At 38.4% G+C, this 20,092-nt stretch overlaps 1 protein-coding gene across 2 annotated transcripts in view; it reads right to left on the bottom strand.

Annotated features, from left to right (window-relative positions):
* RC3H1 (ring finger and CCCH-type domains 1) overlaps positions 1-20,092 on the bottom strand; it is a 57,901-nt gene that overhangs the window by 22,882 nt on the left and 14,927 nt on the right. For both annotated transcript variants that reach the window (XM_007471607.1, XM_007471608.1), the window contains exons 5-6: positions 9,103-9,303; positions 4,784-4,916 (exon numbers count right to left, since the gene is read on the bottom strand). In XM_007471607.1, the coding sequence (XP_007471669.1) occupies positions 4,784-4,916; positions 9,103-9,303 (334 nt within the window). The remainder of the gene's footprint in view (positions 1-4,783; positions 4,917-9,102; positions 9,304-20,092) is intronic.

Raw genomic sequence — 20,092 nt, forward strand, 5'->3', positions numbered from 1 at the left:
ACAGTCAGCCAATTTGTAATGTCTATTTTGAAATTCTTTGTAAAGCAAGTATTGCTAAACAGAATGCTTAAAAAATTTAGTAGAAGAGCTATTATATAAAGCAGCTATGCTATACACACTCTTCATTTAGTTAAGTACTGTGACTTTATAAAGGAAAAATTAACTGTAAGGCTAAATATGAAATGTTCTCTAAAAGAGATATAAAATGAAGCAAGAACACATATGTAGAAATGACTTCCTGTTGGAACACTCTAAAAAACTTCTGGATGATGGCATTTCAACTAGGCTTTGAAAGACAGGTGGAATTTCAAAGGAAAAAAGGATAAAGATGCAGAGAAAGTAAAGAGATCAGTCATACAACTAAGTATTTTAATGAACACCTACTAAGTTCCAGGTATTATTCTAGTTGGGAGGGAAGCAGTAGCAATCAAAACAAAAATCTCTATTCTATTCAAGGAGAAAAGCCAGATAATCAATAAGATAAACAACCAAAATACAAAGTATTTAGATACTGAGTTGAATAAATAGAGCAAGGAAAGGGAGTGGGACAGGTATGTGTAAAATTTTAGACAGGGTAGCCTGAAAAGGCCTCCTTGAGAAGGTTACATTTGATTTAAGACCTGAAAGTAGGGTTTGAGTGTGCCTTGTAGATATATTAGGATATATGAGGAGAAAAACATTCTAGGAAAACGAAAGAATAAGTGCAAAGGCCCTAATATGGGAGTATGCCTGACATGTTCATGGAGGTGAAATCTGGAATGAATGAGGTGGAAAAAGAGTAAAAGAAGTTGGAGACAGGTAAAGGAAGACCAGATCATGTGAGGCCTGGTAGGTCATAGAAAAGACTGGCTTTTACTGAGTGATGGAAAGCACTGGAGTTTTTGAACAGAGGGGTAATAGGATCACTCTGGCTCCTATGTTAGAACCAGACAGACAACAGAAGGCTATTCCATAATCTATGAAGAGGGATGAGGGGGGTAGCAGTGAAGGTGATAAGTAGATGGATTCCTAATGGATTTTAAAGGTAAGGCCTACACGATATACTGACAGATCCAATGTACCTTATGAGAGAAAGATGAGTTGATGGTATCTCCAAGGTGTCTGGACTGAGGAAATGGAAGGATGGAGTTGCCACTAACAGGAATGGTGGGTGGGAGGGAGACAGGGGATGGAACTCACTTTTGGACAGACTATTTTTGAAATTCTTATTAGATATTCAAGTAGAACTACTGGATATTGAGCAGGCAGGTGGATATACAAAAGAATTCAGGAAGAAGGTCTAGGCTGTATACACTATGTTACACAGATTCTAAAACACCATGAACTGTAACACATACCATTATTTTATGTGCTACCAAAATGGAAAAGATTGCTAATTATCACCTGTCATTGATTATACAAATGCAGCCCAGTTTCGGAAATGCTAAAATCTGAAAAAAAAATGTGAGCTTCAGAATTGATGAAATATAGTAAATGTGTGAGTCATATAAAAAATATTTAAAGCCATGAAACTTTGAAGACACTACATGAGATTACCTGGGAAATGAGTATAAATAGAAAAGAGACACAAGGATTAAATTCTGGAAGCACTTCAAGGGTTAGAGGCTATGGGGAAAAAAAGGTGAGATGCTATGGGAAAAAAACAAAAAAAAGTTTAGAGGCTATGGAGATGAGAAGAAATCAGCAAAAGAGGCTAAGAAGGAGGGTTCAATAAAGTGAGAAGAAAACTAGGGGGGCGTGGTGGCCTGGAAGTTAAAAGAGTGGTACAAGGAGTAGTGAGTAAACAATGTTAAATGTTGCTAACAGGTCAAACACAAAAAGAACCAAGAATTGACATTTGCATGGAAATCACTTGTGACTTTAACAAAAGCAATTTTGATTGAGTGGTAGAGATAAATGCCTGATTGGACTGCATTCAAGAGAGTGCTATAAAAAGGAGAGAACTGGAATCGTAGGTAGATGACAAATGGTGTCAAAAGTGGGTTTTGGGCTTCCCTGGTGGCACAGTGGTTAAGAATCCACCTGCCAATGCAGGGCACATGGGTTCGAGCCCTGGTCCGGGAAGATCCCACATGCCTCGCAGCAACTAAGCCTGTGCGCCACAACTACTGAGTATGCGTGCCACAACTACTGAAGCCGGCACACCTAGACCCCGTGCTGCGCAACAAGAGAAGCCCCGCTTGCTGCAACTAGAGAAAGCCTACGCACAGCAACGAAGATCCAACACGGCCAAAAATAATACATAAATAAATTAATTTTTTTAAAAGTGGGTTTTGATGACAGGAACAGTAAAACGTTTGTATGTTGACAGAGCTACTCTAGTAGAGAAAGAAAACTGATGACATAAGAAACAGATGATACTGGAAGGATATATTTGACAAGATGATATTGGTACATGAGGAGAGAGGGTGGCCTTAGCTAGAAGTTTATCCACTGTTACATGGTTTATCCACTATTACACAAGGAGAGTAGAATATATTGGCACAGAATTAGGTAGACAGATCAGTGTTGATGAGGTAGTGAGCTTGTGAAGTGCTCTTCTGATTGCTCAGAATGATCAAAGCACAGAAGTGGGGGAAAAAAAAAATCACTGTGTTCTAAAATTAGATCTTAGGGAAATTCCCTGGCAGTCCAGTGGTTAAGACTCTGCCCTTTCACTGCGCTGGGCCTGGGTTTGACCCCTGGTTGGTGAACTAAGATCCCATATGCCGTGTAGCACAGCCAAAAAAAATAAATAATTTTTAAAAAGTAATAAAATAAAAACATAAAAAAAGATCTTACCTGGTTTGATTAAGCGATTTTGGTAATAAATTTACTACTCTGAATGTCATGGTCAAGAGTTCCAAACCTTATTCTATAAGCAAAGGGGTGTCACTAAAAGTTTATGAGTGTAAAATAAGATCTGAGATGTGATTCATTTTGCAGCAGTAAGTAGACTATAAGGAAGAATTAAAAGAGTAGAGAAAAATGAAAGGCTAAGTTTAGTCTCAGGAAAAGGAATGAGGCCCTCAACTGAGGCAGTATTAAAAGGCATGGGATAGAGGGATATTGTGAAAGAACAGATAAATCCTGTTGTCTAGGGCTTCTCTGGTGGCACAGTGGTTAAGAATCCATCTGCCAATACAGGAAACAAGGGTTCAAGCCCTGGTCCAGGAAGATTCCACATGCTGCAGAGCAACTAAGCCCATGCACCACAACTACTGAGCCTGCACTCTAGGGCCTGTGTGCCACAACTACTGAGCCCACGTGCCACAGCTACTGAAGCCCATGTGCCTAGAGCCCGTGCTCCGCAACAAGAGAAGCCACTGCAATGAGAAGCCCACGCACTGCAACGAAGAGTAGCTCCCACTTGCCACAACTAGAGAAAGCCCGTGTGCAGCAATGAAGATCCAATGCAGCTAAAAAAAAAAAAATCCTGTTGTCTGAAATGGTATGTAGAGCAAGTGAAAGGAAAAGATATAAAGTAAGACAAAACACTCAAGTTTTAAGCTTACATACCTCAGAGAATGAGGTCATTTACAGAGAAAGGGAAGACAGGAGGAAGAGCATGTATCAAGGGAAGATGAGTTTGTTTTGAAACACACTGAGGAGAGGAGAGGATACAGAATCTCAGAAAGCATTTGGGAAAGTAGGTCTGGAGTGATGAAGAGATAACAGTGATAGAGATATTTGGGAGTCTATTATCTATAAAGGAATAATACCTGATGCTGAGAATGAATGACCATCATCATCAACAGAAGAGCGCAGAAAAAACAAAATTCCAAGAACACAACCAGCCTACTCCTTAGGAGGCAGAAGAGGAAAGAGATACGACAGAACCAGCATTCAGACAGGCCAGAAGAGAATCATAATACTACAGAAAGATAAGGTATCAGGAGAGTTTCCATATCAAGGAAGTGGTCAACAACATTATCAAATGCTGAAGACAAATCAAGTTATTTAAGGACCGAGAAGAAATCTTTGGAATTAGAAACTAGGAAATTACTAGTGAATGTTAAGAATTTTAGTTCAGGGCTTCCCTGGTGGCACAGTGGTTGAGAGTCCGCCTGCCGATGCAGGGGACATGGGTTTGTGCCCCGGTCCGGGAAGGTCCCACATGCAGCAGAGCGGCTGGGCCCGTGAGCCATGGCCGCTGAGCCCGGGCATCTGGAGCCTGTGCTCCACAACGGGAGAGGCCACAACAGTGAGAGGCCCGCGTACCACAAAAAAAAAAAAGAATTTTAGTTCAGTAGTAGGAATAAACACAGGGACAGCAATAGGATATAAGCTAACACACCCTAGATGTAATATTAAGTGAAAAATGAAGGTTGGGTGACTTTCAGGTCAAGGAGAAGGAACAGGAAATGGCTGGACAAAGTAGACACACAAGGGAGGATATGTGATGGAACAAGATTATCGTAGAGAAAGTAAAGTTGGGACCAAAAAAATGCAACTAAGGACATATGATACAGAAAAAATGAGAAAACTTGAGTTTTGTCAAAAGAGATGAAAATGGTAAAAATAGAGCACAATTTGTGATGAGAGAGGGAGGAAACATAAAGGATCCCAGAGGGAACCTATTTTGCTGGTAAAGTGAGCAGCACAGTAAAAAGTATTAAATAAATACTAGTTGAAGTAATAAAGAGACAGACAAGATTGGGGCCAGAAACTTAAATACTATAGAAAAGATCTGGAATTACTACACCGGGTAATTCTAGAGAAATGTAACAAAAGATAATTAACAGACTCACTGAATAGCACTAAGGCACATATAGGATAGTCCGTTAATTTCCCTTGGGCTTACCTGGACTAGGGTCAATGTTTGCTAATAGCTCCAAATGGGGTCTTAGTCGATTCAAGTTTGCTGGATCTCCAGTCCTCTGGAGAGCAATTGTTAGTTCCTGAACACTTTGCGCAAAAGAGGCTGGGGTCTGCAACTTAATAAAAGATAAATATTAACTTCCCCCAAAGACCAGATAATCCTTTTAAAATAAAGATTATTTACAATATCACAACCATTTTTCCAATTAATTATATTTAATTTTTATCCTCCCACACATCCCATGCTCTGGCCAGACTGGATCACTTGTTACTTGAACAAACCCTGCACTTCTCTGCATCCACAGGTTGATATATTGTGTACTCTCTTCCCTCTGCCATCACATTCCTCAAATGTGAGATCTTTCTCACCTCCTCAATTTGGAAATACTCTTTACATCTCCAGTTCTTACAGTACTGTGTTAGTTTGGCTCTTGGGATCTTTCCAAATAATTGAAGTTTGGAAATACAGTCTAGAGATAATGCTATACGACAGCACGAACAATGAAACTGTACTCAAACTGTGTTTGAATTCAAGTTCTGTTATGGACCAAAGATTATGACATCAGATATAACCTTTACAGACTCTATCTGAACTCCACCTGTTGTATGGACTAAATAATTTGAGAGGTTCATTCCAGTTCAAAAAATCCTATATTGGTTTGGGATTCTTGGAAGCTATCAGGTTGTGTATTTTCTTAAGGCTTAATGACACACATACTTGCAATAACTCCCCTAAGCTGGTCAATACATATGACCCGTAAAGTAAAAAAACTGGTTATGTGATACTAACTAAGGGTTCTTTCTTGGAAACACTTAGCTCTCTATGTAGTTTATTAATATAGATGAGGGCTGCTCTCACTTCTGAGACTGACAGCATTCTGCCTATGGAGTATCTCTAAATAAACTCACTTTCACTTAAAAAAAAAATATATATATATGTATATATATACATGTGGAATTTTTCTCCCCCAAAGGTCATTCTAAAAGGTAAATTTTTTAAAAGCATACATTTTAAAAAACATGGAATAACACAACTAATCATTAAAATGCTGGCATGTCTTTATTCAATTTTTTCATCTTTGCATGTTTTTCATATACTTATAATCAGCTATTTATAAACTTATGGATTTGCCTACCATTAATATTATAACAAAGGTTTTTTTCTGTTTGTTTGTTTGTTTTGCGGTACGTGGGCCTCTCACTGTTGTGGCCTCTCCCGTTGCGGAGCACAGGCTCCGGACACGCAGGCTCGGTCAGCGGCCATGGCTCACGGGCCCAGCCGCTCCGTGGCATGTGGGATCTTCCTGGACCGGGGCATGAACCCGTGTCCCCTGCATCAGCGGGCAGATTCTCAACCACTGCGCCACCAGGGAAGCCCAACAAAGGTATTTTTAAAATACCTAACCATTTTTATTATGAAATACTTCAAAGTAACTGTCTAATGTAATAATACCCATGTATCTACCACTGAGACTTAACAAAAATATTTCACTAACATTTTTTTTAAAAGAAATCAAGTGCTACTTAACAGCTGAATAGAGTATCTGTCCTGACATGACCACAATTTTAATGGCCATGTAACAGTGTTCTGAGCAGATGCATCTTAACTTCTTTAACCATCCCTTTATTTTATCCTTTGTAAATAATTTAGCAATTAACACCTTTGCATTCATAACCTTTTTGAAAGTTTGGATTATTCCCTTAAAATAAATTCCTGGAAATAGTAGGTTTGGTAAAGTACACGAATATTTTGAGGCTTCACTGACAAATTGTTTCTCAAAAGAACTGTAATGCATTTTACAAACCATCAGCAATGAATGAGAGTATATGTTTCTTTATAGTTTAACAGGCAATATTTGGCATGTCACTGCTTTAAATGTATTTATTATTGGCATTGAATTCTAGTCCATCAATTAGATATACTTCCTGTTTGTGAACTGTTATTTCATGTTTTTTTGCCTATTAACTTACTAGGGTTATTCCTTTCCTTATCACTTTTAATAAATTCTCCATTTGCACTGTCCAATACAGTAGTCATTAGCAACATATGGCTATTAAAAATTTTAAGTATGTAAAATAAAAATTTTAGTTCATCAGTTACACAAGTTACACATCAAGTGTTTAATAGCCAAGTGTGGCTCGTGGTCACCATACTGGACAATGCATGTATACCAAACATTTTCATTATCACACGAAGTTCTATTGCTCTATATAATAATAAGATGTCACACTGCTAACTTCATTTACCAGATCGTTGTAAGAAGGTTTAGGATATTAAATTCAAATTACTGCTCATGGTGTGAGAAAATTATTGCAGGATATACATCTAGTTATATAGTCCAGTTCAGACAAGAAGGTTAATTTAACCTCCTTGTAGAATTTTCATAAAAGCAAGTCAAGTTTCTCTTCAGAGGTAGAAAGCCACTCCTTTAAAAGATCATGATTAAGGTTATAATCAGTCCACTGCAAAATTTCAGGCCTAGGAGTTGCAGGTGAAGTTTTGATAAAGGTATCTATAGGACAGAACAAATAATACACATTATACTGACAATTACACACCATGCAGTTATAAAATATTTCCTAATTCTCCTTTGACATCAACCTTCTACTTATTTCAAGAATTCTACCTTTAGGAATAGCAAAAAAAAAAAAAAGGGTGGCGTGGGGTGGGGGGAGAATAGTCTGGAAAGAGTTTAGTAGTTAAGAGCAGGGATTCTAGAGTCAGAATGTTCAAGTTCAAATCCAGCTTTGTCAGTTATTACCTACATGATCCTGGAGAAATGTATTTAATCTCCCTCTGTCTCTGTATAAAAGGGATAACACAGGGCTGTTGAGAAGATTAAATGAATTATTTAAAACCACCAGATAGGAAGCTCTCCCTGGCAGTCCAATGGATAGGACTTGGCACTTTCACTGCTGTGGCCAGGATTCAATCCCTGGTCAGGGAACTAAGATTCTGCAAGCCACGCGGTGCGGCCAAAAACTAAACTGAACGAAACTAAACTAAACTAACATAAACTAAACTAAGCTAAACTAAACTATTCTGAGTAAAGTATTAATGCACTAAAATAAAAAAATAAAATAAAACCACCAGACACACACTAAGCTCTCAGTAAGTGTTAAATATTATTTTATTTAGGCTACTCTTACATACTAACATTATTTCTTTTTTAAAAAAAATTATTTATTTAATGTATTTATTTTTGGCTGTGCTGGGTCTTTGCAGCTGCGCGCAGGCCCTCTCCGGTTGCAGCGAGTGGGGGATACTTTTCACTGTGGTGTGCAGGCTTCTCACTGTGGTGGCCTCCCTCATTGTGGAGCACAGGCTCTAGGTGCACAGGCCCCAGTGGTTGTGGCACACGGGCCCAGCTGCTCCGCGGCATTTAGGATCTTCCCAGACCAGGGTCCAAACCTGTGTCCCCTGCATTGGCAGGTGAACTCCCAACCACTGTGCCACCAGGGAAGTCCCGACATTATTTCTTTAAATTAAATGTAAGGTGGATTCTAATGTATAATCATCTTTATGGTTATAAGGACTTAAAATAGTAAAAATTAAGGTAAATAGTAAAAATTTAAAAAAATTATTGAACATAATATATTTACATGGCACTTTGAAGATTTTTATACAGCACTTTCATGTATTTCATGTTGAACTGCAACAAAACCAGTTTAAGTATTATTCTATAGTTTTAAAAGAATTAAATATAACTCTTAGAGTCAGAAATAGTGGGGCCTGACCTAAAATTTCATGTGTACTCAAGTGATCTTTTCATCATAACAAACAACAAATAAAGTAGAAATAAGTGTACTGAAAATTTGATCAAATATAGAATGGCTGGTAACTTATAATGTGAAATTTTTCTGGCTAAGAATCACAAGAAACCTCAATGTATACATCTTCCAGGCCATTAAATGGCTGTTCCAGGAAGACAATAAAGGTGTTTAGAAAATGAATTCAACTAATACAGTGATCAAAACTCAGAAAACAATAAAAGAAGAAAGGCAATGAAAAAATAGAGAGAGGAGACTGTCACAGGAATGTGAGACAGCACTGGACAAAGCATTAAAACTAATTAAATCAAATCTTATATGAACAATGTCAATTATACCTCAATTTAAAAAATCTTTACATGAACAAACTGCTACTATGATGTGACTAGTTATGACATGACACTCAGCTAAAGAGAATATAATTTATAAGAGCCTGACATACAGGATTCACTTAAATATACACTTATTAAATAAATGAATTACCAAAACTCCATGATTAGTCCAAGAAGTAAGGAACAAAAAAGGGTTTACCTTGTCAATAATGGACTGCATATGAGATTTGTGAGACTGGTCCCCATAAAGCAAAGAGGACCACTGGTCTGGTGCAATTCGTAAGCCTGCTTCCATAGCAATCTGCACTATCTGGGAGTCATGTTCTCGCCGCAGAGCTTCATACGTTCTAAATTCTTCTTTCAGCTGCATCAAAGAAGAGTCTTCATCACGTTTGGTGACCTAGGAAGACACACATTAATTTCATAATGAGTAAGAAACAAACTGGGCTTATACTTTATATGACCAAAGAGAGATATGAAAATACTTTGAAGAGAAGACAGGGAGTCAAGATGGCAGACTAGAAGGATGTGGAATTCGTGCCTTGGTACAAAGAGGGCACCTACCAGGCACCAGTCCCCTAAGGGGACAGGAGGAACCCCCAGTGACTGGGCCAGAGGTTGGGCCTGAGCTCCTGTGGTGGGAGCACCAAATCCAAACCACTGAACTAACAGAGAACCTCAGACCCCAGGGAATATTAATCAGGGTGAAGCCTCCTAGAGGTCCTCATCTAGGCACCAAGACCCGCTCTACACAACGGCCTGCAAACACCAGTGCTGGACCCCTCAGGAAAAACAACCTGTAAGACAGGAATACAGCCCTAGCCATCAAAAAAAAAAAAAAAATTGAAACAACAAAAAAATACATTACAAACGAAGGAGCAAGGTAAAAACCTACAAGACCAAATAAATGAAGACGAAATAGACAACCCCTGAAAAAGAATTCAGAGTAATGACAGTAAAGATGATCCAAAATCTCGGAAACACAATGGAGAAAATACAAGAAATGTTTAACAAGGATCTAGAAGAACTAAAGAGCAAACAACGATGATGAACAACACAATAACTGAAATTAAAAATACTCTAGAAGGGGCTTCCATGGTGGCGCGGTGGTTGAGAGTCCACCTGCCGATGCAGGGGACACGGGTTCGTGCCCTGGTCCGGGAAGATCCCACGTGCCGCGGAGCAGCTGGGCCCGTTGAGCCATGGCCGCTGAGCCTGCGCGTCTGGAGCCTGTGCTCCGCAATGGGAGAGGCCACAACAGTGAGAGGCCCGTGTACCGCAAAAAAAAAAACCCCAAACCCCCCCCCCCAAAACTCTAGAAGGAACAAATGGCAGAAAAACGAATATGTGTGCTGGAAGATAAAATGGGGGAAATAACTGCTGGGGACCAGAATAAAGAAAAGAGAATGAAAAGAATTGAGGACAGTCTCAGAGACCGCTGGGACAATATTACACGCACCAAGATTCAAATTATAGAGGTCCCAGAAGGAGAAGAGAAAAAGGAAAGGTCTGAACAAATATTTGAAGAAATTATAGTCAAAAACTTCCATAACATGGGAAAGGAAATAGTCAATCAAGTCCAGGAAGGGCAGAGAATCCCATACAGGATAAACCCAAAGAGACACACACAGACACACATATTAAACTATCAAAAATTAAATACAAAGAAAAAATATTAAAAGCAGCAAGGGAAAAGCAACAGATAACATACAAGGGAATCCCAATAAGGTTAACAGCTTATCTTTCAGCAAAAACTCTGCAAGCCAGAAAGGAGTAGCAGGACATATTTAAAGTGATGAAAGGGAAAAACCTACAACCAAAATTAGTCTACCTAGCAAGGGTCTCATTCAGATTTGACATAGAAATCAAAAGCTTTACTGACAAAGCAAAAGCTGTGAGAATTCGAAACCAATGACCAGGTTTACAACAAATGCTAAAGGAACTTCTCTAAGCAGGTAACACAAGAGAAAACAAAGACCCATAAAAACAAACCCAAATCAATTAAGAAAGTGGTAGTAGGAACACACATATCGATATCACCTTCAATGTAAATGGATTAAAAGCTCCAACCAAGGGCTTCCCTGGTGGCACAGTGGTTGCGAGTCCGCCTGCCAACGCAGGGGACACAGGTTCGTGCTCTGGTCCGGGAAGATCCCACATGCCGCGGAGCGGCTGGGCCCATGGTCCATGGCTGCTGAGCCTGCGCTCCACAACGGGAGAGGCCACAACAGTGAGAGGCCCATGTACCGCAAAAAAAAAAAAAAAAAGCTCCAACCAAAAGACACAGATTAGGTGAAAGGATACAAAAACAAGACCCTTATATATGGTGTCTACAAGAAACCCACTTCAGACCTAGGGACACATACAGACTGAAAGTGAGGGGATGGAAAAAGATATTCCACGCAAACGGAGATCACAAGAAAGATGGAGTAGCAATACTCATCAGATAAAATAGACTTTAAAATAAAGACTGTTACAAGAGATAAGAAAGGACACTACATAATGATCAAGGGATCAATCCAAGAAGAACACATAACAATTATAAATATTTATGTACCCAACATAGGAGCACCTCAATACATAAGGCAAATACTAACAGCCACAAAAGGAGAAATCGACAGTAACACAATAAAAGTGGGGGACTTTAACACCCTACTTACACCAATACACAGATCACCCAGACAGAAAATAAATAAGGAAACAGAAGCTTTAAATGACACAGACCAGATAGACTTAATTGATATTTTTAGGACATTTTACCCGAAAGCGAAAGACTACACTTTTTTCTCAAGTGCACACAGAACGTTTCCAGAATAGATCACATCTTGGGTCACAAATCAAGCCTTGGAAAACTTAAGAAAACTGAAATCATATCAAGCATCTTTTCTGACCACAACACTATGTGATTAGAAATCAACTGCAGGAAAAAAACAATAAAAAACACAAACACATGGAGGCGAAACAGTGTGCTGCTAAATAACCAAGAGATCACTGAAGAAATCAAAGAAGAAATAAAAAAAAAAACCTAGAAACAACTGACAACGCAAACAATGATCCAAAACCTATGGGACAAAGCAAAAGCAGTTCCAAGTGGGAAGTTCATAGCAATTCAAGCTCACCTCAAGAAACAAGAAAAATCTTCAATAAACAACTTAACCTTACACCTAAAGCAACTAGAAAAAGAAGAACAAAGAAAATGCAAAGTTGGTAGAAAGAAGAAATCATAAAGAGCAGAGATAAATGAAATGGAAATGAAGAAAACTATAGCAAAGATCAATAAAACTAAGAGTTGGTTCTTTAAGAAGATAAACAAAATTGATAAACCTCTAGCCAGAATCATCAAGAAAAAAAGGGAGAGTAATGAAATCAATAAAATTAGAAATGAAAAAGGAGAGACTACAACTGACACCACAGAAATACAAAAGATCGTAAGAGACTACTACAAGCAGCTACATGCCAGTAACATGGATGACCTGGAAGAAATGGACAAATTCTTGGAAAAGTACAACTTTCCAAGATTGAAAGAGGAGGAATTAGAAAATATAAACAGATTAATCACAGATAATGAAATTGAAACTGCAATTAAAAATTTTCCAACAAACAAAAGTCCAGGACCAGATGGCGTCACAGGTGAATTCTATCAAACATTTAGAGAAGAGTTAACACTTATCCTTCTCAAACTCTTCCAAAAAATTGCAGAGGGAGGAACGCTCCCGAACTCACTCTATGATGCCACCATCACCCTGATACCAAAACCAGACAAATATATCACAAAAAAAGAAAATTATAGACCAATATCATTGGTGAATATAGACACAAAAATCCTCAACAAAATACTAGCAAACAGAATCCAACAGCACATTAAAAGAACCATACACCGTGATCAAGTGGGATTTATCCCAGGGATGCGAGGATTCTTCAATATACGCAAATCAATCAATGTGATACACCATGTTAACAACTTGAAGAATAAAAACCATATGACCAAATGTATCACACTAATCCAAGATGTTAATGAAAGGGAACAAACAAACGTAGCATCATCTCAATAGATGCAGAAAAAGCTTTTGACACAATTCAATACCCATTTATGATAAAAACTCTCCAGAAAGTGGGCACAGAGGGAATCTATTTCAACATAGTAAAGTCCACATACGACAAACCCACAGCAAACATCATTCTCAATGGTGAAAAACTGAAAGCATTTCCTCTAGGATCAGGAACAAGACAAGGATGTCCACTCTCACCACTATTATTCAACATAGTTTTGGAAGTCCTAGCCACGACAATCAGAGAAGGAAAATAAATAAAAGGAATACAAAATTGGAAAAGAAGAAGTAAAACTGTCACTTTTTGCAGATGACATGATACTATACATAGAGAATCCTAAAGATGCCACCAGAAAACTACTAGAGCTAATCAATGAATTTGGTAAAGTTGCAGGATACAAAATTAATGCACAGAAATCTCCTGCATTCCTATACACTAATGATGAAAAATCGGAACGTGAAATTAAGGCAACACTCCCATTTATCACTGCAACAAAAAGAATAAAATACCTAGGAATAAACCTACCTAAGGAGACAAAAGACCAGTATGCAGAAAACTATAAGACACTGATGAAAAAAATTAAAGATGATACCAACAGATGGAGAGATATACCATGTTCTTGGATTGGAAGAAACAATATTGTGAAAATGACTATACTACCCAAAGCAATCTACAGATTCAATGCAATCCCTATCAAATTACCAATGGCATTTTTTCCGGAACTAGAACAAAAAATCTTAAAAGTTGTATGGAGACACAAAAGACCCCAAAGAGCCAAAGCAGTTTTGAGGGAAAAAAACGGAGCTGGAGGAATCAGACTCCCTGACTTCAGACTATACTACAAAGCTACAGTAATCAAGACAATATGGTACTGGCACAAAAACAGAAATATAGATCAATGCAACAGGATAGAAAGCCCAGAGATAAACCCACATACACATGGTCAACTAATCTATAACAAAGGAGGCAAGAATATACAATGGAGAAAAGACAGCCCCTTCAGGGCTTCCCTGGTGGCGCAGTGGTTGAGAGTCCGCCTGCTGATGCAGGGGATACAGGTTCGTGCCCCAGTCCAGGAAGATCCCACATGCTGTGGAGCGGCTGGGCCCGTGAGCCATGGCCGCTGAGCCTGCGCGTCTGGAGCCTGTGCTCCGCAATGGGAGAGGCCACAACAGTGACAGGCCCGCATACCGAAAACAAAGAAAAAAAAGACAGCCCCTTCAATAAGTGGTGCTGGGAAAACTGGACAGCTACATGTAAAAGAATGAAATTAGAACACTCCCTAACATCATACATAAAAATAAAGTCAAAATGGATTAGAGACCTAAATATAAGACTGGACACTATGAAACTCTTAGAGGAAAACACAGGAAGAACACTCTTTGACATAAATCACAGCAAGATCTTTTTTGATCCAACTCCTAGAGTAATGGAAATAAAAACAAAAATAAACAAATGGGAACTAATGAATCTTCAAAGCTTTTGCACAGCAAAGGAAACCATAAACAAGACAAAAAGACAACCCTAAGAATAGGAGAAAATACTTGCAAATGAATCATCAGACAAAGAATTAATCTCCAGAATATATAAACAGCTCATGCAGCTCAATATCAAAAACCAAACAACCCAATTGAAAAATGGGAAGAAGACCTAAACAGACGTTTCTCCAAGGAAGACATGCAGATGGCCAAGAAGCATATGAAAAGCTGCTCAATGTCACTAATTATTAAAGAAATGCAAATCAAAACTACAATGAGGTATCACCTCACACCAGTTAGAATGGGCATCATCAGAAAATCTACAAACAACAAATGCTGGAGAGGGTGTGGAGAAAAGGAACCCCTCTTGCACTGTTGGTGAGAATGTAAATTGATACAGCCACTATGGAGAACAGTATGGAGGTTCCTTAAAACACTAAAAATAGAATTACCATATGACCCAGCAATCTCCCTACTGGGCATATACCCTGAGAAACCCATGTTTCAAAAAGACCCACACACCCGAATGTTCACTGCAGGACTATTTACAACAGCCAGGTCATGGAAGCAACCTAAATGCCCAATGACAGATGAATGGATAAAGAAGATGTGGTACATATATACAATGGAATATTACTCATAAAAAGGAACGAAATTGGATCATTTGTAGAGACGTGGATGCATCTAGAGACTGTCATACAAAGTGAAGTGAGAAAGAGAAAAACAAATATCGTATATTAACACATATATGTGGAACCTAGAAAATGGTACAGATGAACTTGTCTGCAGAGCAGAAATTGAGACACAGAAGGAGAGAAAAAACGTATGGACACCAAGGAGGGAAAGCAGCAAGGGGTGGTGGTAGTGTGATGAATTGGGCAATTGGGATTGACATGTATATACTGATGTGTATAAAATGGATGACCAATAAGAAAAAAAAGTTAATTAAAAGGAACAAAGAAAAATAACGGATTTTTGAATGAATAGAAGGATTATATATGGACTGATATGTGTAATACAAAAAATGTTAACTGGAGAATCTAGGAGGTGGGTATATGGGTGTTCTCCATATAATTATTTAAACTTTTATGTATGTTTTAAAATTTTTATAATAAGATATTGAGGAGAAGAGAGCATTTAGATGTTTTCTTCCTATAGACTTCGCATTTAAAAAATTAATTCCAAAACACCTGTGTTGCTGCTATTGTGATGTAATCTTTTCTTCTGTATGTCTTCTAACGAGATGCAGCTTGCATAAACGTGCTATTGCTTTCTGTATTTTACCTTTTGTATCCAGCCACCTTATTTTTTTTTTGCTTATAATAGTTTTTCATCTGATTAATGATCTCCCCAAGTAAGATTACCTTTCTCATTTCGTCCCAATCTATATAAGCTTTATTATTTTTTTTTCTCTTGCCTAACTGCATTGGGCAGTACCTCCAAGATAATGTTAAATTATGGAATTCATAGAGGACACCTTTGCCTTGCTTTTTAGCTTTACTGTAAATTCTTCTCATGATTCCAATGCTGCCTTTTGAATACACGTCTGGAGTCTCCTGTGAATGATTTAGGAGACTCAAGTCTTACTGATGAGACACCTGAACACTTCAATGTGAATGTCCATTTCAAGTTGGCACCATCCAAGCCAGGTTCCAGGAATATGCCCACCCCACTCCTTAAAAAAAAAAAAAAGGGAAAAAATGACTGGACCATCAGGTACAGCTCTGCAAACCAACACATATGGCATTTAGAGAATGGACTTTGGGGTCTGATGGACATGGGTTCAAATCTCAGCTCTGCCACTTCTGAGGTATGCGGTGTGAGGGCCACCTCCCCTGCCTGAACTTCAACTGTCTTTGGGGAATCGAAGGGGACACTGTGAGTTTAGCATCTAGCACAGTGAGGCTGTTCTCATTCACCAGCATGGGGGAAGGCAGGGCCTGGTACTCTGCATTGCCAACACAAGAAAGTTTGTAAGCTGGTGGGATATCACATGTGCATAGCAAGCAGTCTGAAAAGACATCCATTAAGCTGAGAGCTGTGGTCACTTCTAAGGAGTGGGATAGAAGGTATATATTCCAGTAGGCTGAATATTTGTAAAGGGCAAGTTTTATATCTGTACCTTGAAATACATACAGATGTTTAAAGAAAACCAACCAAGAAACAAAAGTAAATAAAACGGGGAGGCGGGGTATGTAAGATGCCAAGGTTGGCAGGAATCCTAGTATGTCTGAGTCCCCTTGACAAGGTCTCTTCCTCCAGTGATGAGAAGTGTTCCCCCGCTGAAGGAAGCCCTTACTGACCCTACACGGAGCAGACCCTGGAGTCAAGATCACCCCACTCCTCCTCTACCCTACTCTCCCACCCTCTTACTTCTTTTTTTGCTTGAGTTAGTCCTGATTTAGTTTAGATATCCACACTCCTTTGAAGCCACTTGTCTCAGTAAAGACATGCCCACTCCCAGACTCAATATGTGAATCTTAATTAATCTAAACTAGGGGCTTTTAATGTAGTCCACAGACCACCCCTATCAAGGGTCCGTGGATGGAATGCATGGGATTCACAATCTTGCATTGAAAAAAAAGAAAAAAAAAAACTTTTCATTAAACTCCAACTGAAATTTAACATTTCCTTCTATTATGAACGTAAGCAACAAACCACAGTATCATTAGCAGTAACTTGTGACTTTGTCACCAATGGAAATCACAAATATTTTCATATCACAAAACAGTTATTACAGGTATCTCAGAACATTGTTTACCTTCATCACTACTTAAAAATTATGGTTGTTATTAGATCTGCTGCTAGATTTTGTTATTTAGTGCACTAATAAAGAAGCAAGTTTATTCCTGTATCATTTAAAAAGTATATTTTTTCATATAGTTGGTTTCTTTTGTAATCCGGTCATTTCATTCTATGCAATTAAATAGAGTATTCTGGGAAGGGGTCCCTAGGTTTCACCAGACTGCCAAAGGGGCCCATGGCACAGAAAAGGTGAATAAACCCTGGTCTAAGCCAATGCTGGCAATTCCATTATCCGAGTTGGAGACTACTTAGGAAGTGTCATGTGACCTAGTGTGTCACATTCACAATGAGATGCAATGGGACATCTGTTGGAGGGAGAGTGAAGTCCCTCTTGGGGAAGGTTTCTTAAGAGGAGACACAAGGAAGTCAAACTTTCTTCCTCTGCTTCTTAGTGTCTGAGCATGTGAGCTGGGAATTTCTTCCACCATTGTGCAGCCATGTGAAGAGCAGCTGATCCACCTGAGATGCAGAAAAGACTGATGGGAGAGGCCTGGGTTTTTGTGGATGTGGTTGATCTGGTGAATTAGCCAGACAGGAACCTCCCTACTTCTAAACTCCTGTTATCAATCAATAAATTCCTTAAGATTAAAAAAAAAAAAAAAGATACACGTACCACAATGTTCATTGCAGCAGTATTCACAATAGCCAGGACATGGAAGCAACCTAAGTGTCCATCGACAGGTGAATGGATAAAAAAGATGTGGCACATATATACAATGGAATATTACTCAGCCATAAAAAGGAACAAAATTGAGTTGTTTGTATTGAGGTGGATGGACCTAGAATCTGTCATACAGTGTGAAGTTAAGTCAGAAAAACAAAAACAAATACCATATGCTAACACATACATATGGAATTTAAAAAAGCGGTACTGATGAACCTAGTGGCAGGGCAGGAATAAAGACACAGACATAGAGAACAGATCTGAGGGCACAGTGGAGGAAGGGGAAGCTGGGATGAAGTGAGAGAGTAGCAACGACATATATACACTATCAAATGTAAAATGGATGGCTAGTGGGAAGCTACTGCATAGCACAAAGAGATCAACTCGATGCTTTGTGACGACCTAGAGGGATGGGATACGGAGGGTGGGAGGGAGGCTCAAGAGGGAGGGGATATGGGGATATATGTATACAAACAGCTGATTAACTCTGTTGTACAGCAGGAACTAACACAACATTGTAAAGCATTTATACTCCAGTAAAGATGTGAAAAAAAAAAGAATAGAAGAAAATACTCATACAAGTATTCTGAAAAACACCAAGCTGCTTCTTCATATCTTTGGATTATTACTCTTGGGCTTGCCTGGTATTGAGATAGCTGGTACTCAATAACTGAAAGAGCTTCAGATGCTGGTGTGATCCTAAAGATGACTAATTTGTACTTGGTTTAATTCTCCCTGCAGTTTTGTAGGTTAGGTCACCACCTGAAAGTGAAAATTCTAAGATGCTGTATGACAATGATGATAATATTTTTTAGCAATAAAAATAACTAACATTTATTGAGCACACAGTATGTGCCAGTGTGTTAAGTTACCTTATTAACTGTTATAGTGACATATTTACTCATTTAATTCTTTAAACTTGTTGAGGTAGGTACTAGTGGTATCACCCCTAATAATTCACATTTTACGTCAAGCTGGATTCAGGCCAAAGGCCTAATGAATCAAAGTAAAAGAATTAATTCTAGTCTAGGATCACCTATATCCTAACATATTTTACAACATTTTTTGCCTTGCTAATCTTTTATTCCCATAAGGACTCAAATTCCTCTATAGAAAATTCCCATTTTTTTCCCTCCCATCAAAGAAACAATAGACTATCTTAGTCAGGACTTCCAGGTCATACTGATATATTTTTACTTGTATTCCACTCTTATTATAAGAAGGTCTAACTGAAATTTTGTTAGGTAAGTCCATAGAGAGACCGAACATAAAAAAATCAAGAACTATAGTCACAAAAACTAAATATATTTTGCCCCTATTCAAAGGCAAGACCAAATGCATACGTATATGTATGAAACACCCTCTCAATATACATTAAATCTCATTAAAATGTAGTATATGCTTTCTATATGATGTACTGCTTCCGTGGACTTGGCTCTCAAAACTCTCTTTAACTAAAAACACTCAAAGATTTCCAAGAAATGCAATGTCTGAAGTCCTGGAACTGTACTGTACTAAAATGCCTAGAATTATCCTGCAGCTTGAAAAGGCTTTTCCAATGGAAAAAAAAGAGATGCTAAAAAGACCCAGCTAGAACACAGCTATATGGACACAAACACCTGCAAAGAAAGGAAAATGCTGATTTGAGTTCCATGAAGAAGATGAAATGGGTATTGGCAGACACTTAATAGAAACTCTACAATAGTGAATACAGTTTAGGGTATGGACCTATTGTGATGAGAGAAGATGAATCTTTTCATGATTGAGAGTATAGTACAAACTGCCACCAAAAGAAGAAAGCAGGTGGACAATGAAATAAAGTGACATAATCATGACTCAAGTGAAAAATAATTGGATTTTTACATATTCCAATCTTTTTAAAATTACTGTTAACGCTTTTAATTAGGATTGAGAAAGGTTCACTTGGGGTATTCTGGCGTCTTTGAGCCCCTTATTCTTCTTCACAGAGGAAGGCTGGATTTCTTTCCCTTTATTTCTTAAGCTTCCTATACTGTATCTATCTGGCGCTGTTAATGGAGAAGTAACACTGGAAGCAGACGGACATTCTGAAATGTATTCCGGATTACACTGTACAGTCAGGTTATTACAACCATTACAACAAATGTGAGTTATTCAGGGACAATCTGGACCAGCTGAGGTTCTGAGAGCTCCAGAGGGACGTATGAAAAACA

This window comes from Lipotes vexillifer, unplaced genomic scaffold, assembly GCF_000442215.2.
Source record: "Lipotes vexillifer unplaced genomic scaffold, Lipotes_vexillifer_v1.1 scaffold821, whole genome shotgun sequence".
Classification (NCBI taxonomy): domain Eukaryota; kingdom Metazoa; phylum Chordata; class Mammalia; order Artiodactyla; family Lipotidae; genus Lipotes; species Lipotes vexillifer.